This window comes from Glycine max, chromosome 20, assembly GCF_000004515.6.
Source record: "Glycine max cultivar Williams 82 chromosome 20, Glycine_max_v4.0, whole genome shotgun sequence".
Lineage (NCBI taxonomy): Eukaryota > Viridiplantae > Streptophyta > Magnoliopsida > Fabales > Fabaceae > Glycine > Glycine max.
In genome coordinates, this window is record NC_038256.2 from 33,820,220 (window position 1) to 33,847,821 (window position 27,602).

A 27,602-nucleotide genomic window follows, 5' to 3' on the forward strand; every position below is an offset into this window, starting at 1 on the left:
TCCCTTATATTGAAATCAAAGGAAGTAATATTAAGTTGAAAGATATGCAGCTACCTTAAATATTTAAAAGGAAAACTTTAACGATTTATAAGCAATTCTACTTATCTCAAACACGTAACTACTGTCTTTAATAAAAGAGACTTATGGTTATTTAAAAAACAAAAAAGTTCCGCTTAATCAATTTCTGTAATACAGACCATGGGAGATTAATTTGGAACTCCATTATTTTCTCACTGTCCTTTGCATATAAACTGAGCAAAACTTATGACTCCAATAAGCATTCATGGGAAGAATTGCAAGGACTCCTCTGTACGTGAGTGTGTCGAACTTTGTCTAAAGGAATATTAGAATATATATATATATATATATATATATATATATATATATATATATATATATATATATATATATATATGATTTATAAATTAAATCATTATATTTGAAATATTAAAATATAAGGAAATAATTTGATATTAAGTCTTACGAATGCCAATTATTTTGACAGAAACGTATGATACTCCATTAGTGATTACGTATATTACCCATTTTGATTCACATATTCCTTCCTTTGTTTATATGAAGTCATGAAGTCATTACATGTTTCCTGAGAAAGAACCAATTATTTTGTTGACTAATAGCTTGTGAATCATGGTTATATATCCAATTTAACTTTGTAAAGTCACTACCCAAGTGATTATTTTATATATTTATTACATTTTGTAATGTTTTAATGTATGAAGTGTTTGACTTCATTAGATCTCGCAGAGGGTTTGCAAAAGATTATTATCATATTTGTCCAAAAGTTTGCGCAAAAGATTACATTCCAACAACAGTGAACAATTTAGTATCTAGAGCCGGCCATTTGTTGATATCATGAATCATCAATCATTTACAACAATGAAGAACCCGACATGAAATGAGCCATGATTCGGCACCAAAACATGTTAGGGAACACGTCTAGCCAAAGGAACAACAATAAACTACCTAAGTTACATTTGGTTGAAGAGAAAGAAAGCGAGAAGAGAGAAAAAAAACTATTTTTTTTTTGTATTGAAGAGAAAATTGAAAGAAATAAAATTGAACTTTTAGTCAGAGTCAAAATTTTCTCTTTATTTTCCTCTTCAATCAAATAAAAGAAAATATATTGTTATCCATATTTTCTTCTCTTTTTTTTTCTCTATTTTCTTTTCTCTTATCCAAATCCAAACACACCATAAATGGCATAACCGCACCACCATCACCTTGTTTTCCCAGTAAAGATTATAGAATACATGTTTCCCAGGTTGAAAAAATATGCAAGAGACCAAAACAAAAGGATAGAAATTCAGTTGCTGCTCTGGGCAGTGCCATGCAAGTCTCAAGGATTCACAGTCCTGGTTCTTGAATGCAAGCGTATGGCCAATATATCAATTGGGCTATAGGCTCTTTAGTTGTTTTGGCTGTCCATCGCTCCCATTCCATGGCAGAAATTGTTCAGCAAGGACTCAATATGCTTCACTTCTTTTGGGATTGATGCTGTTAGGACCTGTGTTGTTTAGCAATAACTCAATATTAGTCACTACTGATTCACTGTGGAAGAACAAAACTTAGATGTTATTTCTTAGTTGTTCCTAATGTTATTTTTTTGGTTAAAATTGGAGTTATACCATGATAATCTACCCTGATCTTTAGTGCATGAGTTATAGAGGTAAAACTCTAAAGGAAGGCACCACAATCACCCAAGGAATAGCACCTAAATTACTTTTCTCCAATGAAAACATAACCTGCACTATGTTGCAGCCACCTTATTCTATTTTTTAAGACAAATACCAAGTAATGTGGTAAGGTGCTATTTAAGGAATAAAAATAGATTTTTTTTATTAATATGTGATGAATTTACTCCAACCATGATTTCCAATGTATCCCTAAAATGATTTTCAATAAAAAATTACTATCTATTAATTCCATAACCAAAGTTCTATGACCCTTAGAAAGTGTTCATAAATGAGGTGTAAAAAAATGAATTCACATGTTTTTATTAAAGAATATCACGGCAAACACTGAAGAAACTGAAACTACTAGTATATCTTATATCTCTCTACACACACACCCAAAGAAAAAGTCACTGTCGATTTTTATGCTTCTGCTGGCTGGTTTCTTTTGATACTTGTAGAAGCAATAGTCGTATTGGATAGATTAACTTAAACTAGTCCATCCAAGTTTTAAAATACACTGAGGATTTAATTCTAATTAAATACACGATTAATGATGGGGATTAATCTGGTACTTTGATTAGTTTCTAACGTACCAATACCCTGATATTTATTGGTTACTGGTTAGACAATGATGGATCACACAACTAACAAAGAACACATTTAAAGATACTGTACATAAAGACTGAGTGTTCCTAAGAAATTCTAAAACTTTACGGATTTCAAAGATTAATTGTGACTTGTGAGAAGAGAAGCAACAATCGATAAAATACTTGACAACTCATCAAGGGTACAACTAGTATCCCAAAAAAATCGTACCATAACAGCGTGTATCACTCAATCATGCATTTTGAGTCTGTGACATCATTAAGAGTTTGGCTTTGACAACTATTTAACAATCAAAATCTAGAATTAAGCGGAAAAGTATAGCCGATGGTAAAGAATCATCCTGTTTTTGTCAGCTAGCAAGTTTCATATGTGCAAGTGCTTACTTTTTTTTAAGGATAAAGTATTTTACTTGAAACTTAAATGGTTATTTTTAGTTTTTCATGGTTGTTTATCAGATACTCCATTTTTAGAGTTCCTCATCCATAATAATGAACTCCTCTATTGCAACCGCTGCAACCACATTTGCATCTTTCATTCATTATTCTAACACTCAAGAAGTGCAATTAGCAGTCACCTCTAGCTGTACAAATTGACAAACTAGTTGCAACTGCAATATTTTTAAAGAAATTACCTCATAACCAGTTTCTGTGATGAGAACCTCATCCTCAATCCGTATCCCAATGCCTCGATACCTGCAATTGGACATCTTGCAAGATTTATTATATTGCACATGAAACAGGAACATTTAATGCCAAGATTGAAGACAATATAAATTCTCACATGGAATATATGGTGGACAAATATTGAGATTATCTAAATTATGTAATGAAAGTTATGGACAGTGAATAACTAAAAAGGCATAACAAGTAGAATACAAATGAGAAAGAAATAAAATCCATATTATGTTATAGCCCAAATGTACAACTGATGCTACGACTGAAACAGATTAACTAAAGCAAGATTCTTAATTTGCGTATGAAAAATTTGCGCTCCAAATATGGACACACATCTCTTGATGGATTAAATAATTAAGAAACTATACATTTGTAGAACTTTGGGTCTCATTGGGTTTAATGGAATGGCTTTAATAGGAATACAGATGAAAATGGAATAGCCATTTCCATTGACATGTGCATATGATTAAATGACTATCCCATTCTAGTCCTATTATACTTGAGACAAATCAGATTGAGTATAATAAAGCATTTTTTATGACAAGGGATGGAGCTGGTGCGGTGGCAGTTTGAGGGGTTGATGAAGGTAGGACCATGATGGAGCAGCACTGGAAGAACATGATTTTTAGCATTCTTAGAAATCTAGATGGAACGAAAGACAGTTCCTATTTTGGAGGGAATGGCTATTCCCTCTTTTTGATGGTATAAGAACACCCTAGGCAATGACTAGTCTCATTCCAAATTTCCAAATAAGACCTTAGTGAATCAAGAAGATTATGAACAAGCAGGGTAAGCAGTGCTAAAACATCCTTGGAAATTATAACATACTGATATAAGCAACTCAGGGATACCCAGCTCAGGCTTTAACATACTGGTACATGCAACCAGATTCTTGGAGGGAAAAATGAAAGGTAAAATTTTTGGAGCTAGTCAAGGGAAACAAAGTCCCACGAATTCGCATTCTTTAGTAGATTTAGCTGGTAAACCAGGAAAATTGCATAAGAGGAGCAAGCAATGGGAATCATCAATTTGTAATAATCAATTTGTAAAAATACAAGCTCTTGAATTAACCTCAATAAGTACCTCTCTGGAACATTAAAAGAAGATGGGATGTACACTCCTGGTTCAATAGTTATTACCTGCACACAAGCCACACAAATTAAAAAGAAAAAAAGAACAGGCTATCAGCTAATATGAGTACACATGTCCCTATGCAACTCTAAAGCATAGGTACACATAAGCAGAGAATCAAAACTCCAAAAAGGTTCTCTTGCTCAAAGAGGATTAAAACTAAAACTAAGTGGCAGTATTCACCTGCATCAATTCCCCCACCTAACCCCCAGCCCAAAAAGAAAATTATATACTTTGTTAATTGAGCCAGAAATCATTTTGTAACTATATTACATGAAATATGTGGTGACAATAAGCGGCAAAGAGCCCCAGGGTGTAAGCTTTAAAACTTCACTCAGCTAGCTCTAGCTTTAAGATATTTTTATGCAACAGAGTTCTTCTAATACCAGTTAACTGTGAGTGCCTATACCTTTCAAGAGAACAGTTCTGAAAACAGAAAAATATGAGCTGGCATTGGCGCACTAAAAATAAGGTAATATTTGATTAATTATAAATCGTAAAATGAAAAGTAATGAAAGTACTGGAGCAGTACTTCAAGGAATAAACATGCCTTTAAATCTTGAATAGGCAGTTAGGCACCAATAACAGGCTTAGGTGCAAACTAGTGTTTAGAAAACACTCATCGGGTACAACCATCCAAGTACATTTGACAGTTTTCATTTAATTAAAAGAGATACTTTAATATGATTTTGAAATCAACAGATATGACTGAATCTGTGTGTCAACTCAAGGTGCACAGCAGAGTGTATTACAAAGCAGAATGTCAATGTTGAGAAGAAGAGTGTATTATTATATGGCATGCATAGTAATTACGGAGAAAATAATTATCATAATTAGAGATATCTAACAATCTGCAACAATTGCCTTATTGCCATTGTGAGATTATGTCTTGATATGATTCCTGAAATTGCATTTATTATTAGAATATTCTATTTCCTATAATTGATTGATCTTGTAATCAATATTGGTTCCTTTTTCATATTATAAATAACATGAGATGTGGTCTACATAGACACAACATTCCGGAGTAAAACACTGTTATATGGTATCAAAGCTTAGGTTATTCTTGGCATAGGAATAACAAAAATCGTGCTCCACCGGGGACAGACCTTTCTGCTCGCTGCCCATCTTCCGGTGATGCTTCCTCATTTCCCAATGACTTTTCTGGCGACTGCCGCTGCCGCCGTCACGCACCAAACAGTTTTGGTTCCACTTTGTTTTTGTTTTCCCCTTTTCGCCAGTGTTCCTTTCGCGTGAACAGTAACATGCACCCTGCAAGCGTGCTTACACTGCCACTGAGCTGCCATCTCGCTGGTGAGACCCTCCAATCAGAAGCGCCTCTCTCCGATGAACCCAACACCGCCAACTGCGACCTCTTCCGCCGCCACACTCCGGCGCATGACACTCACACACGATCCCCTTTCCGGTGTGCGACCCACTCTCCGACAACCTCCCCGCCGTGCTTCTTCTCCTTCAGCAACCTATTTTCCCTTTGTTCGGCTCTATTTTGTCGCTGTTTGACTTACCCACAATCCTGCGATCGCACGATCATGCTTTGCCTCTTTCCAATGACCTGTTTAAGTTTTTCTGGCCACCTTTCCGAAGATCGTCACACCGTCCACGTTTGCAGCCAACTAAAAACCGCCGCACGTGACACCATGGCGGGCCCTGGAGCGTGAAGTTCACGCGCACGACGCCTAACGCATCTCCGGCCAGTGTCACACTGATCTTCTCGGCTCCGCCTCAAGGCATCCTTGGTGGACCTTCTGCTTTTTTCTCGGGTGAACATTACCCGTCGCCATCATCAAAGATCGTCATGTCGTGCACGTGCGCAGCCAACTCAAAACACCACTGCATGCAGCCCCACACAGGGCCCTCGCATATGAAGTTCACACACAAGATGCGTGACACATCTCATACGAGCATCACGCTGGTCCCCATCGTCTCTACGGGCCTTTGTTGGCTGCACAAGACTTGAACCGCCTTTAGTTTCTGAGTTTACCACATTTGTAACAAGCTTGGTTGATATCACTCATATGCTCTTGTGGGGGAGTGTGAGATTATGTCTTGATATTATTCAAAATATTGTATTTATTATTAGAATATTTTATTTCCTATTAATCAGTAATTGATTGATCTTGTAATCAATATTGATTCCTTTTTCATATTATAAATAGTTTGAGGTGTGGTCTACGTTAACACCACATACACAGTAAAACAATGTTATAACCATAATTAAAGATATCTAACAATATCTATCCACATAAGCAGTTATTTAAATATTAACTGATAGTGGTAGAAATTATCTCAAATTTATAGAAAATAGATGGAAAAAATGAAATTGTTGCTTGGTCAGGGAAACAACTTACAACACCTGGCTTCAGAGGACAGTCATTGCTAACCATTGAACAATCATGAATGTCCATCCCTAGATAGTGACCTGGACCAATAAAATGTGATTAGATATATATGCAGTCTCTCTTGGCTATCACATTTTTTTTGTTTTCAAACTTCAAACTAGCATTCTTTTTGGTTATAATGCTAAAATCTTATGAATCTACAAAACGAAATTATTTCTCTAATGGCCACATATTACATGCTTTGTCAGCAAGCAGATTTAAGCACAAGGCTACCTATAGAAGTTGGGTTCAGCTTATGGTAGGAACTGCTTCCAACATCTCTCAAAATCCCAAGCTCTTTGAGTCCTTTCTGCAGCATTTCAACCTATGCAACCAGATCATTTCACATTACACTTATATCTTCAGCTAGTTGAATAAACAGTAATACATCATTCAAAAGTGCAAAAGGAAAAAAGCAAGATGACACTCAACAAATAAGGATGGGTCTGTCAAGAATATACTTGGGCGGTCAGGCCACTAGCACTCATTAATTGCTATTACTGGTTATGAGATAGCGTTCAACATGCATAGGGCAAATCAAATATAGAAAGTATTATTTTGGTGGGAAGGGGGTGTTAATGCAAAACAAAGGCTTGAAGAAAAAAATTGAACATGAACTAAGCTAACAGTCAAGAAATTATAGGTTCAGTTCCACTAGAAATCTTGAGACAGAATTAACAGTCAGGTGATAGATACATCCAAACTAAAGTACACAGCTGAAATATAAGGACAGTTTCAACAAGCCTACAACAGAAATTGGAGATAATTAAATTCCCTCTGCTCTCCTTTTTGTGTCTCTCCAACTGATCATAGAATAAAATAGGAATTAATCAAATGACAGTGCTGAGAAGATTAACAAACCAGTTTCACATTGAAAGGGATATTAAGGGAAACCCATGCTTTAATACCCACATAGCATAAGCCAGCATCCAAATTTGAGGCAAACCAAAATGTAGGTATTAATCAAATGTAAGTTGCTACTAGCTAAGACAATTTTTTACTTAATTACCATAACATTCTACGTATAGTTAAATATTTCCTAAATAACTTCATAGTTCTGATCAATTACTTGTGAAAGTACTGCTTATTCCTAAGCAGATCATTCAGAAAGTTTTAAGATTAGAATAATTAAGGTTATTTTTTCCTCTCAATCCCATCATGTACTGGAAAACAAAAGAGCAACAGAGAACAAACACAGCTTCTGATAATATTTATAATAATGACTAATAATTGTGTCAATCACCAACTCTCCCTAAATATTAAGCTGTTAGGTGAAGGATCACACATGGCATTATTATATCTACAAGACTACAACACAACCCCCCTAATATTGAAAGGATGGACAAACACAGGCCCACCCAAATTTGTGATGAGATTCAATTTTTATTTTGAAGCATGAGGGTGGCAAGGATTAAACTCATGACAACTTAGTCATAGAAGCTTTAATACCATGTTAATCACCAACTTTTCTAAAAGCTTAAGCTATTAGGTGGGTTTTGTGAATGATAATGACCTTATTACATCTCCGGAAAAGTGAAAAGGGAACAAGAAAAAAGGGATACCGAATGGTTGTGTATGTGCCGAATACTGGCACCCGGCTTACAAAGTTCCACACAATGCTTATTTGTTTCCAGTATAAGCGCATAAAGCTCCTCCTGAAATATATAAGAAGCCATGGCATTCATATGAAAAGTGGCAAGAATAAAAGAGTGAAGCAATATGTTGATTTAGAAGTTAAAAAATCAAAACAACATGGAGATTTAGCAGTTTTATTTTATGTTGATTTCACGGAGCATGAACAAGGAGAAAAAACTAAGCTTCAAACATGTTTATGTCATGGTATACCAAAAGCAGAGAAAGTTCCTACTCATTACATATTGCCATCCCCAATGATGGGCAGGTGCAAGCTTTTGGCCAAGTAGATACCTTAAAGAGCAAGAGGGGGGGAAGAATCTATCCCTAATTGAATGAACATGCATGAATAAATTATTCTGGTTGTTCATTGAAATTTCAAACAAGACATCAATAGGAAGCTGGAACTAGAACACGGTTGTACAGAAGAAATCTCACTGAGTTCCTTCTTCTGCTTGTGATAGTATTAAAATCAGGGTTTGTACAAAATGCTGAAGCTAAACACAAAATAGAAAAGAAAAGTGGTGGAAAGACATCCAGACTGCAGCCTCCTAGATGCATGCTTCTTCCCTTTTCAATTCTCACTTTCCTTGTCCCCTCCCCCATGTTTCCTCTCTTCTTATTTCATTTCACTAATAGAATCAAGTCTTTACTCAACCTTCATTGTTTCCAAGTTGTTACACTATACTTGTAAAAAATAATCCCTCCTCATATTTCTGTCATATTGGCCTATAATTCCCTGATGCCCTTGCCTTTGTTCAAAAATGCACCTTAGTGTAGGCAGGATGTTAGCATATATGTATCATCAATCACAACAACTAGAGGTAAACTTCATCTAACTAGTAAGGAATTCACTCTTCACCAAGAGGTCATGTGCCCAACAGTAATTGATAATGCTTCTTCCCTTAATTCTTGAAGTATAGAGGTGTAACTATAGAATTGAGAATATTCAAATATCATAACTAGCAAAACTTCCCATTATTTGTTGAAAAAGAAATCTCATAACCCCCTTCCCTCCAAAAAAAAAAAAGGAAAATAAGGAGTTGTGTTGGTTTGAGAAAATGTTTTCAGTTTATCATTTTCTGTTTTCACTTTTAATTACAACAATGTCACATTATTTTCATTATATTTTCTATTTTTAAAGGTTTGTATAGGAAACAGTGCAAACAAATGTTCACTATTTCCTTTACAAATCTCTGACAACAGAAAACAAATGAAAACAAAGTAGCATTTTTTCAATTAAAATTGAAACAAGAAATAAAAACTGAAAGCACTTTCTTGAAGTAAAAAAGGCCCAAGATTTCACGTTGTGAAGTTTAATGTTGCAAAGTCTCATCCTAGAGTAGAAAACTTAGAAAGCACTATATCATGGCCAAAAGAACTCATGACAAGAAACAAAAGTGAAGTTATTTTAGACATCATAGAAACTTAATCCAGAAGTGCATTGTGTAAGAGAAGAGTTGTACGTCCACAAACAAGAATCCATAAAATTATATGCCCGCCATGGAGTGAGGTTTGCAATACAAAATTGAGACCATGCAGTTTGCTAGTCTTAGATTGCTATTAATTGATTAATAAATTGGATATCAAATGAGAGGAAAAATCAAGAAAGAAATATAGACATAAGTTTACTGCATATGATGAAATGAAAATAAACCTTTATTAAACTCTCTGCAATACATAGATATAATTTCTAAAAGCACTTCAATCATGCTAACCTGAGCAGAAGAAAAGCTACCACAAGGTGGCCAGGTACGAGTAAGATCACTGGCATAACCATGTAACTCACATCCAACATCCATCAAAACAAGGTCTCCATGTTTAATCTGCCAAACATATGTAAACATTAGAAATATGAAATTAAAGATACTAGTAAATGGCATTTAGTAAATGAATTTACTCTCTGATCATTCCTAGAATAATGTATAACACTTCCATTAGGCCCACCACCAACCACAGGATTGAATCTGATACAGAGAAAAAGAAAAGAAAAATTATATCATCAATTATGGAAGAAAGTGCTGCTTAAACTTGAATTTGTTTTCTATTAAAGAACTTCTCTGTTTTTTTTGTGGAAGCTTCTTAAATTATTAACAACAATACACAAAGTATTCAGACATTAAAAAATTACTTTAGAGGTCAAACTATTCAAAAGAAATACTCACCCCATCCGCTGAGCACCTCTAATTTTGCATTCATATTCAACCTTTGCCGCTAGCATACCTTCAAAAGGGTATGTCTTTGAATGTAGCATTGTCAACAAAAGAGCCTGTTCAAGACCACAAAATGTTCAAATCATCAACTGGTCATCATTTTGCATCTAGGACCAACTAACAGTACAATTACCAAATGTGAATCTAACAGCTTCATTGAGAATTTGGAATATTTAGTTACCAAATAGTTAGCCATGCAATAAAGATGAAAGTACCTGACAAGCAATTGATGCAGATTCCTTCATCAGCTTGAGCTCTGCTGGTGACTTTATCCATCGCAGTTGATGGGTATAAACAGTTAGATCCCTTACATTGTTACAGTAAGCTAGCGTTTTGAAGGCTTCCAGTTCCATATATGCTGGAGTTGCAGTCTCTACATTGTGGAACAATTTTGATGATCCCCTTATCATATCTGGAAGGATCTGAATCAGTAATTAAAAATGTAAAATTAAAAATCATTATAAAGAACAGAAGTACCAAGGAGATGAAAATGGACTTTTTAGACTGCAAAGCTGTGATAACATCGGCTTCAAGCCTCCAGCAGGCTTACCAGTGGAAATATTTCAGGTGTGAGGACAAAATAGTTGACTATATAATTTCTATAAAAGTAAAAGCATTTAATAGTCGATACTGGTGATTCACCTCTTGCAATTTTTTCATTGGATATGCCTTGTCAGCCTTGAATGCATCTAATGCTGCATCAACTCCTGCTATCTGCCCTTGCCAAATCACATCCTACACAAATTTAAGGTTTTAAAATTATGTTAGCTTGAAATTAGTTACTTCTTTATCCCATAACTCAAAAAAAGTACAATATAAATTACACACACGATGACCAAATTCACAGATGGTTGAATCAAACACGAAAAAAATTGAAATGTTACATAGATTTATAGTGTTAATCAGATCAGATATTTATTAAACAAATATATTTTTTTATATGTATGTCATCTGATCATAGATTGTCATATATGGTAAGATTGTTGAATTTTGTAATAACTACTTTAAAAATCATACCTAGGGTGATTTCTAATTGGTTACCCATGTAAAAATCTTTACTAACAATGCATAAAAATTTAACTCGTAAACAATTTATGTTACTTAACATAATAAAAGCTGAATTTACATCATCAATGCATATTGCATAACATAATTCTATTTTAAGAAGATATTACATCAGAGTATCAGACACACATTAGGCTTAGCTTCTGGCATGAACATGCATAAACCACAGTCATGTCCTAAAACGGCCACACCACCAGGTTGTTGACAGCCTGTGATATACAAGTAATCAGCATCTTGTCGAAATGTGTAAGGCACAACATCTGTCATCATCTTTACTGGGGCAGCAGCAATGATTGCCAAACTCTTCTCTGGGAGAAGATCCAATAACTTTTTTCTTCTTAGGATGTATTCCTCCGTAGATATACCCGGTGTGAGATCCCCATCTTTTAGTAGCTATAATGTAACAAGCCAAAAAAAAAAAAAAATAGTCTTAACAAACAATAGTTTAGCTAAATGCTCTATACCACTTCAATAGCACATTGTGCAAAGCAAGGAAGCCCAAACATTTCAATCGTACCTGTGTCAAACATACAACAGACACTTCAAATACTTCTAGTTACATTTCACATTTTTTTTTTACTTTTGTTTTTTAAACTTTAATATAAACACAAATGGAAAACTATAATAAACCTGCGGATGAGACGCGGAGGTTGGTTGTCCAATATCAACAACAACCTTGTCAGTGCAATAGGAACGAAAACCTACAACCTGCGAGCGAAACAAGCAAATGCCAAGGAGTCAGAATCACCTGAATGAATCATTTGAATATTCCCTAGATTTAGCCAAACAAATAAGAATAAAAAGAAAAATATGAGATCATCAATTACATAGCTTCCGTTGAGAAACCAATTTAAAGGTCGGGCGTATGAATGGTTAAAATATTTGCAGAGGAAGCGTAAATTGCAGAGTGAGAACAATTGAATTTATCAACCGAAAAGCAAGAGTTAGAAGCAGTTATTAACTGAATTTGAAGAAACAAAACTAAATTTCCATGTTTGAATTGGAGTCACAGTAACAGCAGAAAATCATTTAGAACATACTAAGAAGACATGTAGTTTGGGTTCCTATGAATACGAAGTACGAGGTAGCAGAAAGCGATGAAGGAAGACATACTTGTCTGTGTGAAATTATCCTGGTTAGTTTTCTTACGGCACCCTGCATCTTCGTAGGAGCTCCTTTGTGTTGTTTTCAACAATAAGCACCAGACTAGACCAGAGGTTTAAACTACAAAGGGTTTAAGAGTTGCAGTCACTTGATTTGTGTCTCGTACTCGTACCCGTTGTTTTTGTCCAACTTATGTTCCGTCTATAAATTATTGTTTTTGCCGTAAAATGTAGGAATACTCTCTCTTTCAATTAACCTTTTATAATTTATACTGTCCTTTTTTAATACTAAAATATATAAGGAAAAAAAAAAAAAAAATATATATATATATATATATATATATATATATATATATATATACACATGTGATTGGAGATATTTAAACATAAACATTTATTTGATTAAAAAAAATATAAATAAACGATTTGCAAGTTGCAACAAAGTATTACTTTAAAATATGTTGAATATTGTCCTCAAATTACAAAAAAAAAATGTTTGAACGTTGTTTACTAAATATAATCATTAAAGGTGAATGCAAATTACAAAATTAATTGGTTTTCACATGTTGAAGGTTCACCGCAAGACCAAACGTCCGCTTAAGTGTCATCGGGGATAATAAAGACATTTAATTGAAATAAAAAAAATTACAAGTAGGCAGATACTACCAATATCTGCAGGAATTTAAAATTTTAAAATAAAATAAAAAAAGACATTTACTTAAAGGAAATTGATAGTGTGTGCATCCTCTTCCTTTCAATCAAGTAAAGCATTCCTATTAATCAGTCTCTCAACACGACCTAACATGTCGCTTTGTTAGTTTTACTGAGGCAATTGCATAACAATTGAGCATTGTACAAATTTTTTGGGATTGTACAATAGTACATAGAAGACAAGATATCAAGAACAATGTAAATTTGAATGGTATCAAAAACTTGAGATCATTTTTTGTGAGACCTCTTACAGAAAACGCCCAAGGAAATCCTTGATCCCATCAATGTAAGGGGACCGGGTAGGAATTATATGACCACAATCATGCTCAACGATCCCAGAACAATCACTATCATATAGAGAAACAAGTTCCTTGCTAGCTTGGTTAGCTATTTGTCTGTCTTTACCATGCTCATTACCAAAAATATGAAGAGACGGGCACTTGATAGGGCCACACTCCATCTCTTTCATCCGGAGAGCAAAGCCAGAGCACAGGACTACAAATTTAAAGTCCATTTCACCTTTCAGCTTTTCTTGTTGTGCAGAGATTAAGGCAGCCATTGCTGCTCCCTGTGAAAATCCCAAGATTCCATCGAATGGTCCTTGTTGGGAAAACACATTCTTCAAGTGTGATACAGAAATATCATATCCATCAGTTTGCTGCTGGTATTGAAGTGCATCGAATGGACCGTCTGCTACCTTCCAATCAACACCACTACTTCCATCAAAGTTGGGTGCCAAAAACCATGCAAACTTCTTCTTGCAATTCTCCAAAGGTGGAGGAGGACTAGGTGGCAATGATGATGCACAATTCACATTGAGCTCGGACACGGGGATTTGGTAAATGAATGGCAATTCATGAGGAGCATTGATAAAAACAAATTCAGCCATTTTCTTGAGTTTCTTGGCTAGTGATGCTGTTCTGCCTTTGAAACTGGATGCATTCTGTCGGAACCCATGCAAGCACAAGATTCTCAGTTTTCTTGAGGTCCTTGGATCTGAACATTAACCATTGGGACGTTAGGTATTGCACACTTTTGGTAAATTATAGAGGGCCTTTAAAATTGCCTGTGCTTCAAATTTCAGTAGACATGAACTTTTCAGTAGTCAGTACAATAAGACAATTGTAAAATTAACCATTAGTTAACTTAAAATTTGACAAAACACATGTGAAAGCAAGGTGTGGAGCGATATGGATCACAGAACTTACCATCTCCCCTAGGCACTTGAGGCAAACACATAGTATCTGAAGAAAAATTCTGGAATTCGGCACCTGGCAATGATGATTTTGATTCACCATTTTCAATTAATTGTGTTGACCTAACGACCTTGCCCTGTTTCTGACAAAGCTCACAAACGTACTGTGTAGATTCATTCTGGTAGACCACAATAATATCAGAAGCAAGAAAAGAGAACAAAGAACCCCAGCAAACAAATAGAAAAAAGATTAGAGTCAAGAAATTTAAGAAGATGGAGAAGGGATAAATTTTCTGGAGTACAAATTCAGAAATGTAGTTAATCCAAGTTATAGGACCCATGGCTTTAGGACAAATGTTATTCAAATGCAAGCATGCTTGAAGCCCTATTTTGAGGCCTATGGACCACAGTAATAGTGTTACACAATCAGCTCATGAACCTCATTTGAGAAAAATCCAACTCTTTTCCCAATAACAAACTTAAACTCTTGATCAGAAGCAAGTCACATTATTAGTATTACCCAGAACCAGTTACAAGTAAATCAGCTCAAAAAAAGCAACACTCAGGTTAAGCTCAGTTCGTAAACAAAAATAATCAGAATCAAACTCTTCTTTAGAAGTTCATGGGCACTTAACAAACTAGCATATACAACAGTTCTTAGTTCAGTTCTCCAAAACAGCAACATGCTTGAGACTGCTAGATCCAGTATATAGTATCAGATTCAGGAGATATTAACAACTTCCTTTTCTTTCCATTTACTTTGCCTCCTTTCTAACTCCTTCAAAATGGTAAAATTCAGACATGCAAACAGAAACTGTTGGCATATAGATGATAGATAATATATACATTATCAGAGCATACCTGGCAACTACCACAAACCAAAACAAGCATTCGGCAGTAAGCACACCGGCAGCGAGACGAGTAATCATCAAATGAACATTGACAAATAAGGCAGGTCCCAATAACATTAGCATCTGAACTTCCAACTGATATCCTACGGTTAGAAGGAACAAAATAAGGATTCGTTTCATCCACTGTTGCAAAACTACCCTTTTATATTCGATGTAATATCAATATTCCAATCACAACAGGATAATAAGATACTCATACAAATTCATGCCTAAAAGTAATGTGAGAGATAAGAGGCATACCGGTGATCAAAAACAAAATTCTTTCCTTTGAAAAACCCACCATCTGGGAATTGCTCCAAATACCGCTGTATGCCACCAAATAACTGCAATTAATACAAAATTACAAGAAATACTGATCATCAGCTCCAAGGCGTTATTGATCATGTTTCATAACAAATTATTATATAAGGACACACTACCACAAGATTCCCACATCCACAGTCAACATTCCATTGCACACTGATACAAAGGAAATTATGACCTAGCAGGCTCTTTTATAAGGTGATAAGTTGTAACAATAAGAACACCTCATGGACATCATACATGTCCATTGCATATCGATCCAGATTCTTTTTTGTTTTCAAAAGGGGATGAATAGGGAAAGGGGAAATTCAGATTTTACCTGAAACACATTCTCAAACCCAGCACCTTTTGACCTAATATATGCCGATGCCATTTCACATCTGATTCCACCAGTACAATACCTGTAACCAACAAGTGAAATTCCACAGCATAAGTAATTAGTAATTAAAAGATACTCAAAAGTACAAAATGATCATGAAATGGAAAATGCCACCCCCAAATCACTGATCAGATATCTACCAGATCATAATAATTAGAATCAACCACAACATGTCATAAAAGGAAAACTTACATGAGGATATTTTTTCCTTTCAACCGCTCACCGTTATCATCTATCCAAGAGGACAAATCACTATACTGCCTAACTTGTGGATCCAAAGTTTCAATATTAGGCACATGAAATTTGCCAATTCTTGTTTCATACAGATTCCTTGCATCAAGTAAAACAAGGTCATTTTCTGGACTCTCCCTGTCTACAAAACAACATGATCACACAAATGAAGAATAGAATAATCAGTTTTCAATATCAATCTCCACACATAAACGAATGCTCTAGTCTCTAGATAGTGAAAATAAAAGGGAGTAATAAACATGTTAACAAGGCAAAACTGAACTAAGATAAAATAATAATAATAACAACAAGTTATATACAGAATGGTATAAAGATACAGCAACTTACTGGTATTGTGGAGGGAAGAATGGAAGTCAAGTGCAGAGAGATGCTTTCCGGCATTTGAGATATCCGGTGACTTTAACAGCGGATGAGAACTGAGAGTGACAAGTTCATCGACGATCCGAATAGATAGAGAAGTGAATCCACATTCCTGGGCTACTTTGTCGTTTAATGGCTGATGACAATTGGCGAGCTTGAAATCAGTGTCGTGAAACAGAGAGTTGTAGGCTTTGAGGGCTTCGATGTGGATCTCGAGAGAGGATAAGTTGCCGCCAACCTGTTAAAGAGAAATGAGTAGGGAATGAAAAAAAGGAGAGGGGAATAGTATAGTTACATACGGTGACATTGACGCCGCGGGAAGAAAGCCGAACACGACCGAGGAGGCTGAGGGAGGAGCAGTTGGAGTGGTAGAAAGTGAGGAGGTCGTCGAGGTTGGGAATTTCAGCGTACTTGTAATAAAGGAGCACGCCGTACATTTCTTCGGACATAGTAGGGTTTAGGGTTTATGCTCGCCGGTGCTGTCACTGCGGCTGCAGGGTTGCGCTATTCAACAGCGTAGGGTGGGGCTGGGCTTATGTCCGGTTGCCCCATATCTTTTTGTTTTTCTTTTTCTTTTTCTTTTTGCTTATGTCGGATAAATAAAAATTATTTTATTAGTATAAAAAATATAATAATTTTATCAAATCATTAAGTTTGTGGGATTATTTTGAATAATGCTCAAACATTATTTTAAAATTGAGAGATTAATTTATTATTAAATTATATATAAAAAGTAATTATGATTGATTTATACATTTATAACTAAAATGGTTATTTATCTTAGATTTGGTTATGTATTTCCTCTGAAATTATATATAAACAAAAAATAATAATATTATATATTAAATTTAAATATAAATAAATATAATTAAATTTATCTTATTTAATATTTTTATTTAATTCTAATTTTATTTTTAATGATTTTTTTTATTCACAATAATAAATTCAATCTAACATATATTATAAATAATTTTATTTTTTATTTGTAATTAATAAAATTAAATAATTTTTTAAATTAATATGAAATAAACTACTTTTATTTATATAAGAGTTCAGAATTTAATAATTAATTTTAAATTTATAGACTTTTGATTTTGATGAGGATAATATTTGGATTTAGGTATCCGGTCAAATTCACTCTCTAGTCTCTCCTGTTAGAGATGTATAGGGCCTTCAAACTTTTCAATTGAATGAATTATCCGTTATTCCCTAGTAAAAAAAAAAGGACTTTTAATTAGTTTATTTAGTTGATAATGCAATATTTGCATTAAGAGTTTAGTCCTATTTCCTTTTTTTTAAGGAGTTTATTCCTACTCTATTAAATTCATTTAAACAAATAGTTTAGCAATAGTAAAAATATAAATTCAAATAAAAATATTTAAAATTAATTTAGCAATATTTTTCAAATATTTTATTATATTTAATATTAATTAGAACTTAACTGTTTATTGAATTATTAAAATAATTTAAATTTGCAGATATATTTTTCAATAGCTTAATATATTATTGATACCATTAAGAATTATTCTTATTCCTTTATTATGAACAAAATTAAAAACAAAAAGGATCAAATACAGCAGCTTTTTTATCAAAAGGGGATAAAATTATAACCAATTTTCTAATCGGAATATATTTTAAAAAATTATCCAAAATGAGATAAGTCGTAACAGGTGTTACGATCTCTGAGTTAAAAGTCATAACACTTGTTACGACTTCTTATTTTTTTTAATTGAAGTCGTAAATTATTTACGACTTCAGTTAAAACTTTTTTTTTATGACTTTGAAGTCTTAAATAATTTTCTTTTTTTTGTTTTATGACTTGTAAAGCCTTTTTTTATTTTTTTTAAGGTTTACGAATTTGAATTCGTAAACCTCTTTTTTTTATTTTTAAGTTTTTTAAAAATTTACAACTTTTTATGATTTTTTATTTATTTTTTATAAAATTTAAAAAAAATTATTTAAATGTATAACAAATAATATTAACTTGACTTATTTATTAGTATTTTTTTATGATTTTATTTGATATGTTATTAATTTATTTTAATGTTTTATTATTTAAAATATGTTATATATTTTTAATATTGTTTTATTTAAATGTTTTTGTTTATTTAAAGTTTAAATAATCTATTAATAAAAATTAAAAACAACATAATTAATACATTAATATAAAATGCACGATATAAATGAAAGAAAAACATAAAAAGTACAAGTTATTTTAGTCATGTACTTGTTTGTATGAACAGTTAGTACGATTATGTCATTCACTTCTACATAATGAGCATTTCTTAGGCCTACTTGGAATTAGTTCGTCCATCTCATTATGTATTCGAGTAGTGGCCGGCCTGTCTGATGTCTTTCGTCGTTTCAAAGAATCAGGCATAAAATGTAGACCTAAATATTGAGGCCATGTGTCTTCACTTCCAAGGGAATGAAAGTGATGTTGATAAATTTGAAAATATTTTCCAACTTGTATACAGGGTCAACAAAGTCATCATAATTTAAATTACAAAAAGCACACGCTGCAATTGCATGCGAGCAAGATAGTCGAAGTGCTTGAAATTGTCCACAATCACACGATCATTCATTCAATTTGACAATGCATGCATTGCTTGTCACGTATTTGCAATTTCTTGAACCTCAAACTCTCTTGTTTCTCAAACATACATGCGAACATAATGCGAGGTAGCAATGTATTGATTTTCTTGCATCATGACATATACGTCCTTAGAGTACCTATGTCATGCCTTTATCATATTCATGATTTTGATGCCATTAGTAACAAATGAATCATTTATTTTATTAAATGTTTCATTGACTAAGGTAGTAATAGGTAATGCTCGAGCTCCTTTCAAAACAGAATCCATACATTTGGCAAGGTTGGTAGTCATATGGTCATATTGTTTTCCTTCATCGTAGGCTTGAGTCCATTTACTCTTAGGAATTTGATCCAACAAATCTGCTACTTGTGGAAACTCTGCTCGCATAGCGAGCAACTTTGAGTCAAATCGTGATTTTCTCATCTCATATCCTATGCCAAAAGATAAAACAATGAGTAATAAATATAGTGAAGATGTAATAAAGCAAGAATATGATGCATGAAATAGGAAGAAGCATACCCATATTGATGACTTATTTTTTTAAGTCAACATTTTTAAACTATTTGTTGAAATTTGATGCAATACACAGCAAAACATCTGGTCCATTCCACCCAACGCGTTTCGATTGTAAAGTTGCTAGCAAACCAGTTCCTCTGTCTGATATATTACACAAATTTGGTTGCAGTGTAACATATCTTCACAAATAATGCAAGAACCACATCCAAGCTTCTTTAGTCTCGCTCTTAACAATTACAAAAGCAAGTGGAAAATTGTTCCTACCACCATCTTCTCTTATGACAGTCAACAAAGTACCATGATATTTGCCAGTTAAAAATGTCGCATCTACTTGCACAAGTGGCTTGCAATATTTGAAGCCTTCAATGCATAGGTTAAATGCCCAAAATACACGATTAAGAATCACCCTAGGAGGGTCATCGTCACCTTCCTCCATTGAAGATGAAATTTTGTATTTTACTATGGTACCTGGTACAAAATGTTGAGCAGTTGTCAACCATACAAGCAGGTAACAGTATGATTGTTCCCAATTTCCAAATGCCATTTCAAGGGCTTTTTGTTTAGTTGTCCATGCTATTTTGTATGAAACAGTGTAACCAAACCGTTGATGCATGTCTGCAATCGAGGTTTTGATTTCGATAACCGGATTTGTGCAGGTGTGAATACCGTTTAATTTCTTCAACTCCCACCTCTTGCGTATTTTGCTGAACGATACTCTCGCCCTCCAATAACATCCATTACCATATTGACTACACATGACAACGTACTTTTCACTCTTATTCTCGACCACATCAAAATGAAATGAATGCATAAAATGAAATTGTTTAATGGCATTCACAACTGTTTGTTTTGATTCAAATGTCAACCCTTCGTATAGGTCATTTGTACTAGCACTCCCTCTCCTTTGATAAGGATTTGAGTACTCTTGATTTTCTGAAAGTTGGCTACTAATAATTTCAAAATATGAAGATGACTCACTTTGATTGCTTGGTTCACCATGTTCATGAAAATCACGTTGTTGTTCATCATCACTGAAGTCGCTAACAATATTACTTTTATGGTAGAAGATTGATTTGTGTCAATTGGTTTTAAAGTTTTGACTTCAGTTCTAAGATTTTCTAATTCTTCATTTAATTTTAAAACTTTCTTTTCTAAGTTTGAAATAGTTTTCTTCAAAAATGAAACTAGTTTTACAAGTTTGACTGATTCTTTATGTAAATCAGTGAATGCATCTTGAAGTTCATCAAAGGAAATAAATAAATTATTGTTAGAAGATGTTACCTCTTCATTGCTTTCATAATTTTTGGTCATAAGACTTAGATTCATGACTTCGTTTTTTGAGTATTCGGATGAATCCATATCGTTATCTTCCCAAATAATGTAAGCTTTCTTTGTTTTCTTATCATTGAAGGTTTTCCTTTTAGATCTTTCCATTCTTTCCTTGAAACTCGGGCAATCAACTCTCAAATGTCCTGGTTGATTACATTCATAAGACTTTGGAACAGAAGATGAATCTTCTCTTCTTTTCTTTGGTTTGAAGTTTGATCTTCTTTGATTTCCTTTGTTTCTTAGAAATTTATTGAATCTCTTTACGAAGAAACTGGAATCATCATCTTCTTCTATTTCATTCAATTCTTCTTTATCATTTCCTTCTTGAATTGAAAATGAAGCTTTAAGTGCAATTCCTTTCTTTTTCTTGTCATTTTGTTCATGTTGATTTAGTCTCATAAGTTCCATTTCGTGTTCCTGAAGCTTTTCAAAAAGAGTTGCAAGAGACATGTTGGTAAGATTTCTTGATTCTGTAATTGTCGTTACCTTTGGTTGTCATTCCCTGCTTAAACATCTTAGAACTTTGTTAATAAGATATTTATTGGGAAATATCTTTCCTAATGATGTAAGATGATTTACTATATGTGTGAATCTCTTTTGTATATCCTGCATAGTTTCATTTTGATTTATTCTAAATAATTCATATTCATGGGTTAAGGTATTTATTCTAGATCTTTTTACATCAGTTGTTCCTTCATAGGTTACTTGTAAGGTGTCCCATATTTCTTTTGCATTCTTGCAGTTTGATACTCTAAAATATTCATCCATGCCTAATGCATATGTAATTATATTTTTTGCCTTTAAGTTATATTGTACCATTTTCCTTTCTTCTTCATCCCATTGTTCCTTGGGTTTTTCTATAGTTGCATTTCCTACTACCATAGTAGGGATGTAAGGACCGATTTCAATGGCTTCCCGGATGTTTAAATCTATAGCCTCTATAAAGATTTGTTCTAGTAATGATAACCCACACCATTGAATATAGGAGGCCTATTAATAGAGTTTCCTTCGGGAAATAGAAAGTTTGATGAGACTATAACTATTCTTGAAGTTTCTAAACCTTATACAAGAATTAAGCTTTGATACCACTTGTTAAACAAGTGGCCTAAGTAACTTAAGAGGGGGGAGTGAATTAAGTTTCAAAATTTTCCCCTAACAATTTTTAATTTTCTCTTTAAAAGATATATGCAGTCTTAATATGCAGAAAAAGAAACAATGAACAATTTATTCGATGTTATTTTAAATGTGCAAAATAAAATTAAACTGCAATAATGTAAATGAGATTAAGGAAGATAGAATTGCAAACTCAGTTTATACTGGTTCGGCCACTTCTTGTGTCTATGTCCAGTCATCAATCAATCCACTTGAGATTTCCACTATTCTTGTAAATTCCTTTACAACTTCTGAACCACCCAGGGATACCTTTCCCTTGTGTTCAGAAAAACTTACAAATCAAGAGACCCACTGCCTCTTGATTAACAACAGCTTGCTTTTAAAGTACCGAAGATTTTTCTCTCTTTAAGAGAAGAATAATACAACTTGAAGAACTTAGAGGAATCCTTAATTGTTTTGCAAGTGTTTGGCCAAAGGTTTACTTTTAAGAGAATAAAACAATGAAGTTCTAAAAAACTCTGAAGATTTTTTAACACAAGTCACATATATATAGGCATTTTGTGGCTTTTCAAAAACTTATGAAGAGATGTGACTTTTCAGAGTTATTTTTGAAATTTCTTCACTGGTAATTGATTACACAGTTAATAATTGAGAAGTCATGTCTTTTTAGTTTGAATTTCAAAGAATTTCATTACTGGTAATCGATTACACAAAGGTGGTAATCGATTACAGCCTTTAAAATTTAAATTCGAACTTTTTGAAAGCTTTGCAAAATCATTTTTGTTTCTGGTAATTGATTACAACTTCTGATAATCGATTACCAGAGAGAAGTATATTGTTTTTAAAGGTGTAAAAACACTTGAAAACTTTTTATAAGAGATTTCAAAATTTAAGCTTTTAAGGCTAAACCTTTGTAATCTTTTAAGAGATTCTTTTAACAAATAATGGACTATTGTGAATCTTTTATCTTGATCTTGTAGTAAACTTTGAATTTCTTCAATCTCTGGCATCATTAAAACCTTCATACAACATATGCAATCACAAAAGTAAATTGGTGTGTAAGAAGCATGCACATGCTACTCACAGTTGGTATATTGTGAAGCATGCTTATAGGTACATGAAATGATGTATGAGACCGTGGAATATTGCCATTCACAGTTCCTAACTCGTGAAGGTATCTCATGAAGCATGCTTATAGGGTCTCTTACATGAAATGATGTATGATACCATGGAATCTTGCCAAAAATAAAGTAGTCAATAATAACTCATGTTGTCAGCAATAATGCTACTCAATAATAATTTGAATCACAGACCAACATGCTTTAAGTTTTGTATATTAGACTTCATCAAGTGTGCAACAATATTATACAAGTTAACATATTAGAAGGTTTTACTTTACAAAAAATCATTGTGCCCACCAGTACCTTACACCACCCTCCTTTCATTATTCTCCAATCTTATTTTCATCCTTCTATCCATTTACCAATGGCACATGCACAACCCGGACCAGTTGATGGCTCCTTGTTACACTTACAAGACAACCATATATTCAAATCAAGTGTGGGAAGGCCAAGAGAGAATGATTCGTCTGAGGTATACTTCTATTTGGGCTTTTACCCACTTGGATCAAATAGATAATCGGGTAAAAAATCTAATCACCTTAGCTGGTTTCGGTCATGTTATAAATGTCAGAAAAGTTGATATTAACCAGCATTTGGTTAGTGCATTAGTTGAACGTTCGAGAATGGAGACACACACATTTCATTTTCCACATGGAGAGACAACCATTACTTTACAGGATGTGGCCCTACAGTTGAGCTTGAAGATTGATGGATTGTCGGTAACCGATTTCATTATCGGTGATGTACGTGTTGCTTGTCAGACATTACTAGGGGAAACTCAACCTGATAAGTATGTAAAGGGTAAAATGATTTACCTAATTTGGTTGCGGCAAAATTTTCAACAACTTTCCGTTGATGCTGATGATGTTGTCATTGCACAGCATGCTAGAGTATCTTGATGCTCATAGGCGGCTGTTTGATGCCAAATACATTAGGTGCAAGAGTTCATTTTATGTATCTTCTTTTATGATCTAATTTAACTGAGGCAAGTCATTACAGTTGGGGTGCAACAATATTAGCATCCATTTTCCGAGCTCTAGATCGGGCTGTGAAACCGGACCAAACAGAAATCGATGGATGTTTGTTGTTGCTACAGTCATGGGCGTGTGACCGCATTAAATGCATTACCCCAAAGATAAATCACCTATCCATGAAAGAAGTACAAGAAGGACTCGGATTTCCTCTTGCACGAAGGTGATCTCGTCTTAGGACCGAAAGAAATATTCCCACCAATTCAGTGAGATTGATACGCATCATATTTGATAGACTACATATTAATGAAGTTCATTTTTTAATTTTCATGACTTAACTATTTTTTCCAATTTCATATTCGATTATAAATATGCGACAGTAATAATGTATGTGTTGCAGTTCTTGTGGACTCCTTATGACACACAAAAAATAAGGCCATTAATTAATGATGTTGAGGTATCAATGATTGTTTGGGCAAAAGTCCTTCTCATATGTTTTACAATTGTGGAATGACATCCAATAAACAGGGTCATGAGACAATTTGGACTGTGATAAATTATTCCAGATGACCCACCAAACCTAGATCAGCTCCACGATATAAATATGAGAGAGAGAGAACAAATATTTTTTAGCCTCACCATCATCATTACTAGATTACCAAATGGAATCATTGGAATAATTATATTGTTCATGGTGAAATGGACCAAGGTCTTTTACATGAAAATTCATAATACATGCAATGATATATACGTCGAACTAGACGATATATATCACGTGAAGGAGTACTGCCTACTGAGGTTGTAAATCTACTTTACAATTTTAAAAAATTATTGATATTATTGTTCATTATTATTTCTAACTTTGTAAATTTGAATCATAGTATTATCTTGGTCATCACCAATATCAATCATATACAGAACCCAATGTACCTCTAATGCATGTTCCTGGATTTATGTCTCAACATCATCCATCACAAGCACAATATCAATTAGCAGGCTTCTCTTGTTACGCGTCTCAAGGATGTTAACAAAGTTTTCAACCAGTAGGATTCTCATCATATATGTCCCAATACTCATTTCAAGTCCCTTCTACCTCAAATGTTTTTTGATGGCCATTCACAAATGTTTGCCACCACTTTCAACACTCCACCATATGCATATAATCTACCACCATCGACTTCTTGGTATTGTCCATTATTACCTACTCAAATGCGTGACATGGATCATGAAGATGAGGAAGATGATGATGATAACAACAATAACAACGATGATGATGATGATGACAACGGTGGTGATCATGTCCCTTAATAACAACACACAATTACACGTGAGCATTCTAGAATAAAAGGAGGTAGAGGTTGTAGACCAAGAGGACAACAAACACAAACACGACGATACCAAGATGAGAGACCGAAACGCATATCTAGAAGAACTCGTTGTAGTACATCATCTCATTATTAGTTTAACAAATATGTAATTTTTATTTAAATATAATCAATTTTTAAATTAAAGTCTTTCAAATTTTTAATATCTCCATTTAATTTTTTTATGTATTTTTATTAATAGATTAACTAAACTTTAAATAAACAAAAACATTTAAATAGAACAATATTAAAAATATATAACATGTTTTAAATAATAAAACATTAAAATAAATTAATAACATATCAAATAAAATCATAGAAAAATATACTAATAAATAAGTCAAGTTAATATTATTTTTATACATTTAAATAATTTTTTTAATTTAAAAAAAATTATAAAAAACGTAAAAAAATTGTACATAAAAAAAACTTAAAAAATTTTAAAAAAGAGGTTTACGACTTCAAAGTCGTAAACCTTAAAAAAAATAAAAAAAGGTTTTACAACTTTAAAGTTGTAAAACAAAAAAAAATAAAATTTTACGACTTCAAAGTCATAAAAAAAAGTTTTAACTAAAGTCGTAAATAATTTTACAACTTCAGTTAAAAAAAATAACACATGTGACAACTTGTTTTCTTTTGGATAATTTTTTAAGAGATACCCCATTACAAAATTGGATAAAATTTTACCCTCTTTTGATAAAAAAAACCAAATACAATCTTTCTAAAAAATGTGTGTCTATTCTTTCATGTCACATTTAATAATTGACGACAATGAATAATTTGAAATTATTTAAGAATATTGGGGACTAAAATATTTTTTTTAAAATATAAATGATTAAATTAAACAAAAATTAAAACAAAAAATACTAAATATATATTTTAGCTTATAAAAAACGGAACAGCATTCCCAAGTTGTTATTATTTTCTACTTTCAATTATTTGTTATTTTTGGTTTGATTACTTATTCAATATTCTTCTTTTTTAAAAATAGTTTTGAGCTATGTTTTATAAAATGAAATATAATAACTTATAAAAAATACATGAACAAACACATTCATTATTTTATTATTTTTAAATTCAAATTTTAAATTCCCCCCTCAATTTTTATTCCTATCAAACAAATTAAAGATAAATCGTTATTATTCCACAAAAACAGAATGGCGGGATTGAAAAAAAATCATTTGGTTACAAAAATGTTTAAAATTTAAACTTTCCCTCGCAGAAAGACAAAAAAAAAAAAAAAGGCTCTAGTTATTTTGTTTTATCTATAAGTTAATTTTGATTTGATTGGATGTTTGTTACAATGTTGCTGTCCTATGACAGCTTGCAAATCGAACCGCGATTTATGCCGGAACCCATACACTCGCAAGTCCTACTCCCACATATGACAAAACGATCCAACAACATATTGTTACCGTTTCAGAACAGCTTGATTTAAAAAAAGTTATATTTTTTCTTCTCTTACTTATCTTCAATTGTAATTTTAGTATTATTTTAAATTTATTTACAAATTTAATCTTCTAGTTAGATTAAATCCTCTAAATGTGGTGATGTCCCAAAGAAACCTTGACAGTCACATGTGTCACATTCTGTGTTACATGTGTCACGTCCTGAATATAAAAAGATACATCTAAGAGTCAATTAATATTTTTTTTTTATTGTCCCATTAGAACATCGTGATATATGATAATTAATATTTTTTTTGACAGTTAACGTTTAAATTTGAGCTTGTGAATCATATATTTATAGGATTTGACATAATTTGAATTAGAGGACTAAATGCGTGAATAAATTTGAAAGAGACTAAAATCAAAATTAGAGATGAATAGAAACTAAAAAGCCTTAAAAAAATCTTAAGGAAAGGATTTTAAAAATAGACTTTATAATTAGAAGCGAGGGAGAGGGAGTACATAACTCATGTGAAAACAGGAGTGCATGTGAATCAATTATTTTTACCCAGTTA

At 33.0% G+C, this 27,602-nt stretch overlaps 2 protein-coding genes across 3 annotated transcripts; both read right to left on the reverse strand.

The window, feature by feature from the left end:
* Nucleotides 1-869: 869 nt before the first annotated feature.
* Nucleotides 870-12,720, reverse strand: LOC100806137 (intermediate cleaving peptidase 55, mitochondrial). 2 transcript variants are annotated; one of them, XM_003555748.5, is made up of 14 exons: nt 12,528-12,718; nt 12,045-12,122; nt 11,544-11,807; nt 10,992-11,084; nt 10,565-10,771; nt 10,302-10,405; nt 10,037-10,103; nt 9,855-9,962; nt 8,067-8,159; nt 6,739-6,829; nt 6,475-6,545; nt 4,058-4,113; nt 2,932-2,992; nt 870-1,525 (listed from the first exon to the last, which is right to left on the reverse strand). In XM_003555748.5, exons 1-14 carry the CDS (start codon nt 12,573-12,575, stop codon nt 1,427-1,429), a joined length of 1,440 nt encoding a protein of 479 aa, XP_003555796.1. In that variant the 5' UTR covers nt 12,576-12,718; the 3' UTR covers nt 870-1,426. The 2 variants fall into 2 exon arrangements, with proteins under 2 accessions (XP_003555796.1, XP_006605797.1); XM_006605734.4 differs by lacking the exon at nt 870-1,525 and having other exon boundaries at nt 2,933-2,992; nt 6,480-6,545; nt 12,528-12,720.
* Nucleotides 12,721-13,299: 579 nt separating this feature from the next.
* Nucleotides 13,300-17,222, reverse strand: LOC100786152 (rhodanese-like domain-containing protein 6). The gene is made up of 8 exons (XM_006605735.4): nt 16,928-17,222; nt 16,596-16,866; nt 16,209-16,389; nt 15,957-16,038; nt 15,575-15,657; nt 15,285-15,417; nt 14,437-14,602; nt 13,300-14,224 (listed from the first exon to the last, which is right to left on the reverse strand). Exons 1-8 carry the CDS (start codon nt 17,075-17,077, stop codon nt 13,476-13,478), a joined length of 1,815 nt encoding a protein of 604 aa, XP_006605798.1. The 5' UTR covers nt 17,078-17,222; the 3' UTR covers nt 13,300-13,475.
* Nucleotides 17,223-27,602: the final 10,380 nt, after the last annotated feature.

Coding starts and splice junctions, on each gene's coding strand:
- LOC100806137 (XM_003555748.5), bottom strand. CDS start 12,575: ATGCAGGGTGCCGTAAGAAAACTAACCAGGATAATTTCACACAGACAA. Junction 4,114..6,474: donor GTCCTCTGAAGCCAGGTGTT/GTAAGTTGTTTC, acceptor GCTTGTGTGCAG/GTAATAACTATTGAACCAGG. Junction 2,993..4,057: donor TCTTTTAATGTTCCAGAGAG/GTACTTATTGAG, acceptor GTCCAATTGCAG/GTATCGAGGCATTGGGATAC.
- LOC100786152 (XM_006605735.4), bottom strand. CDS start 17,077: ATGTCCGAAGAAATGTACGGCGTGCTCCTTTATTACAAGTACGCTGAA. Junction 15,658..15,956: donor GGTTTGAGAATGTGTTTCAG/GTAAAATCTGAA, acceptor TATTAATTGCAG/TTATTTGGTGGCATACAGCG. Junction 14,603..15,284: donor TGGTTTGTGGTAGTTGCCAG/GTATGCTCTGAT, acceptor GTGGTCTACCAG/AATGAATCTACACAGTACGT.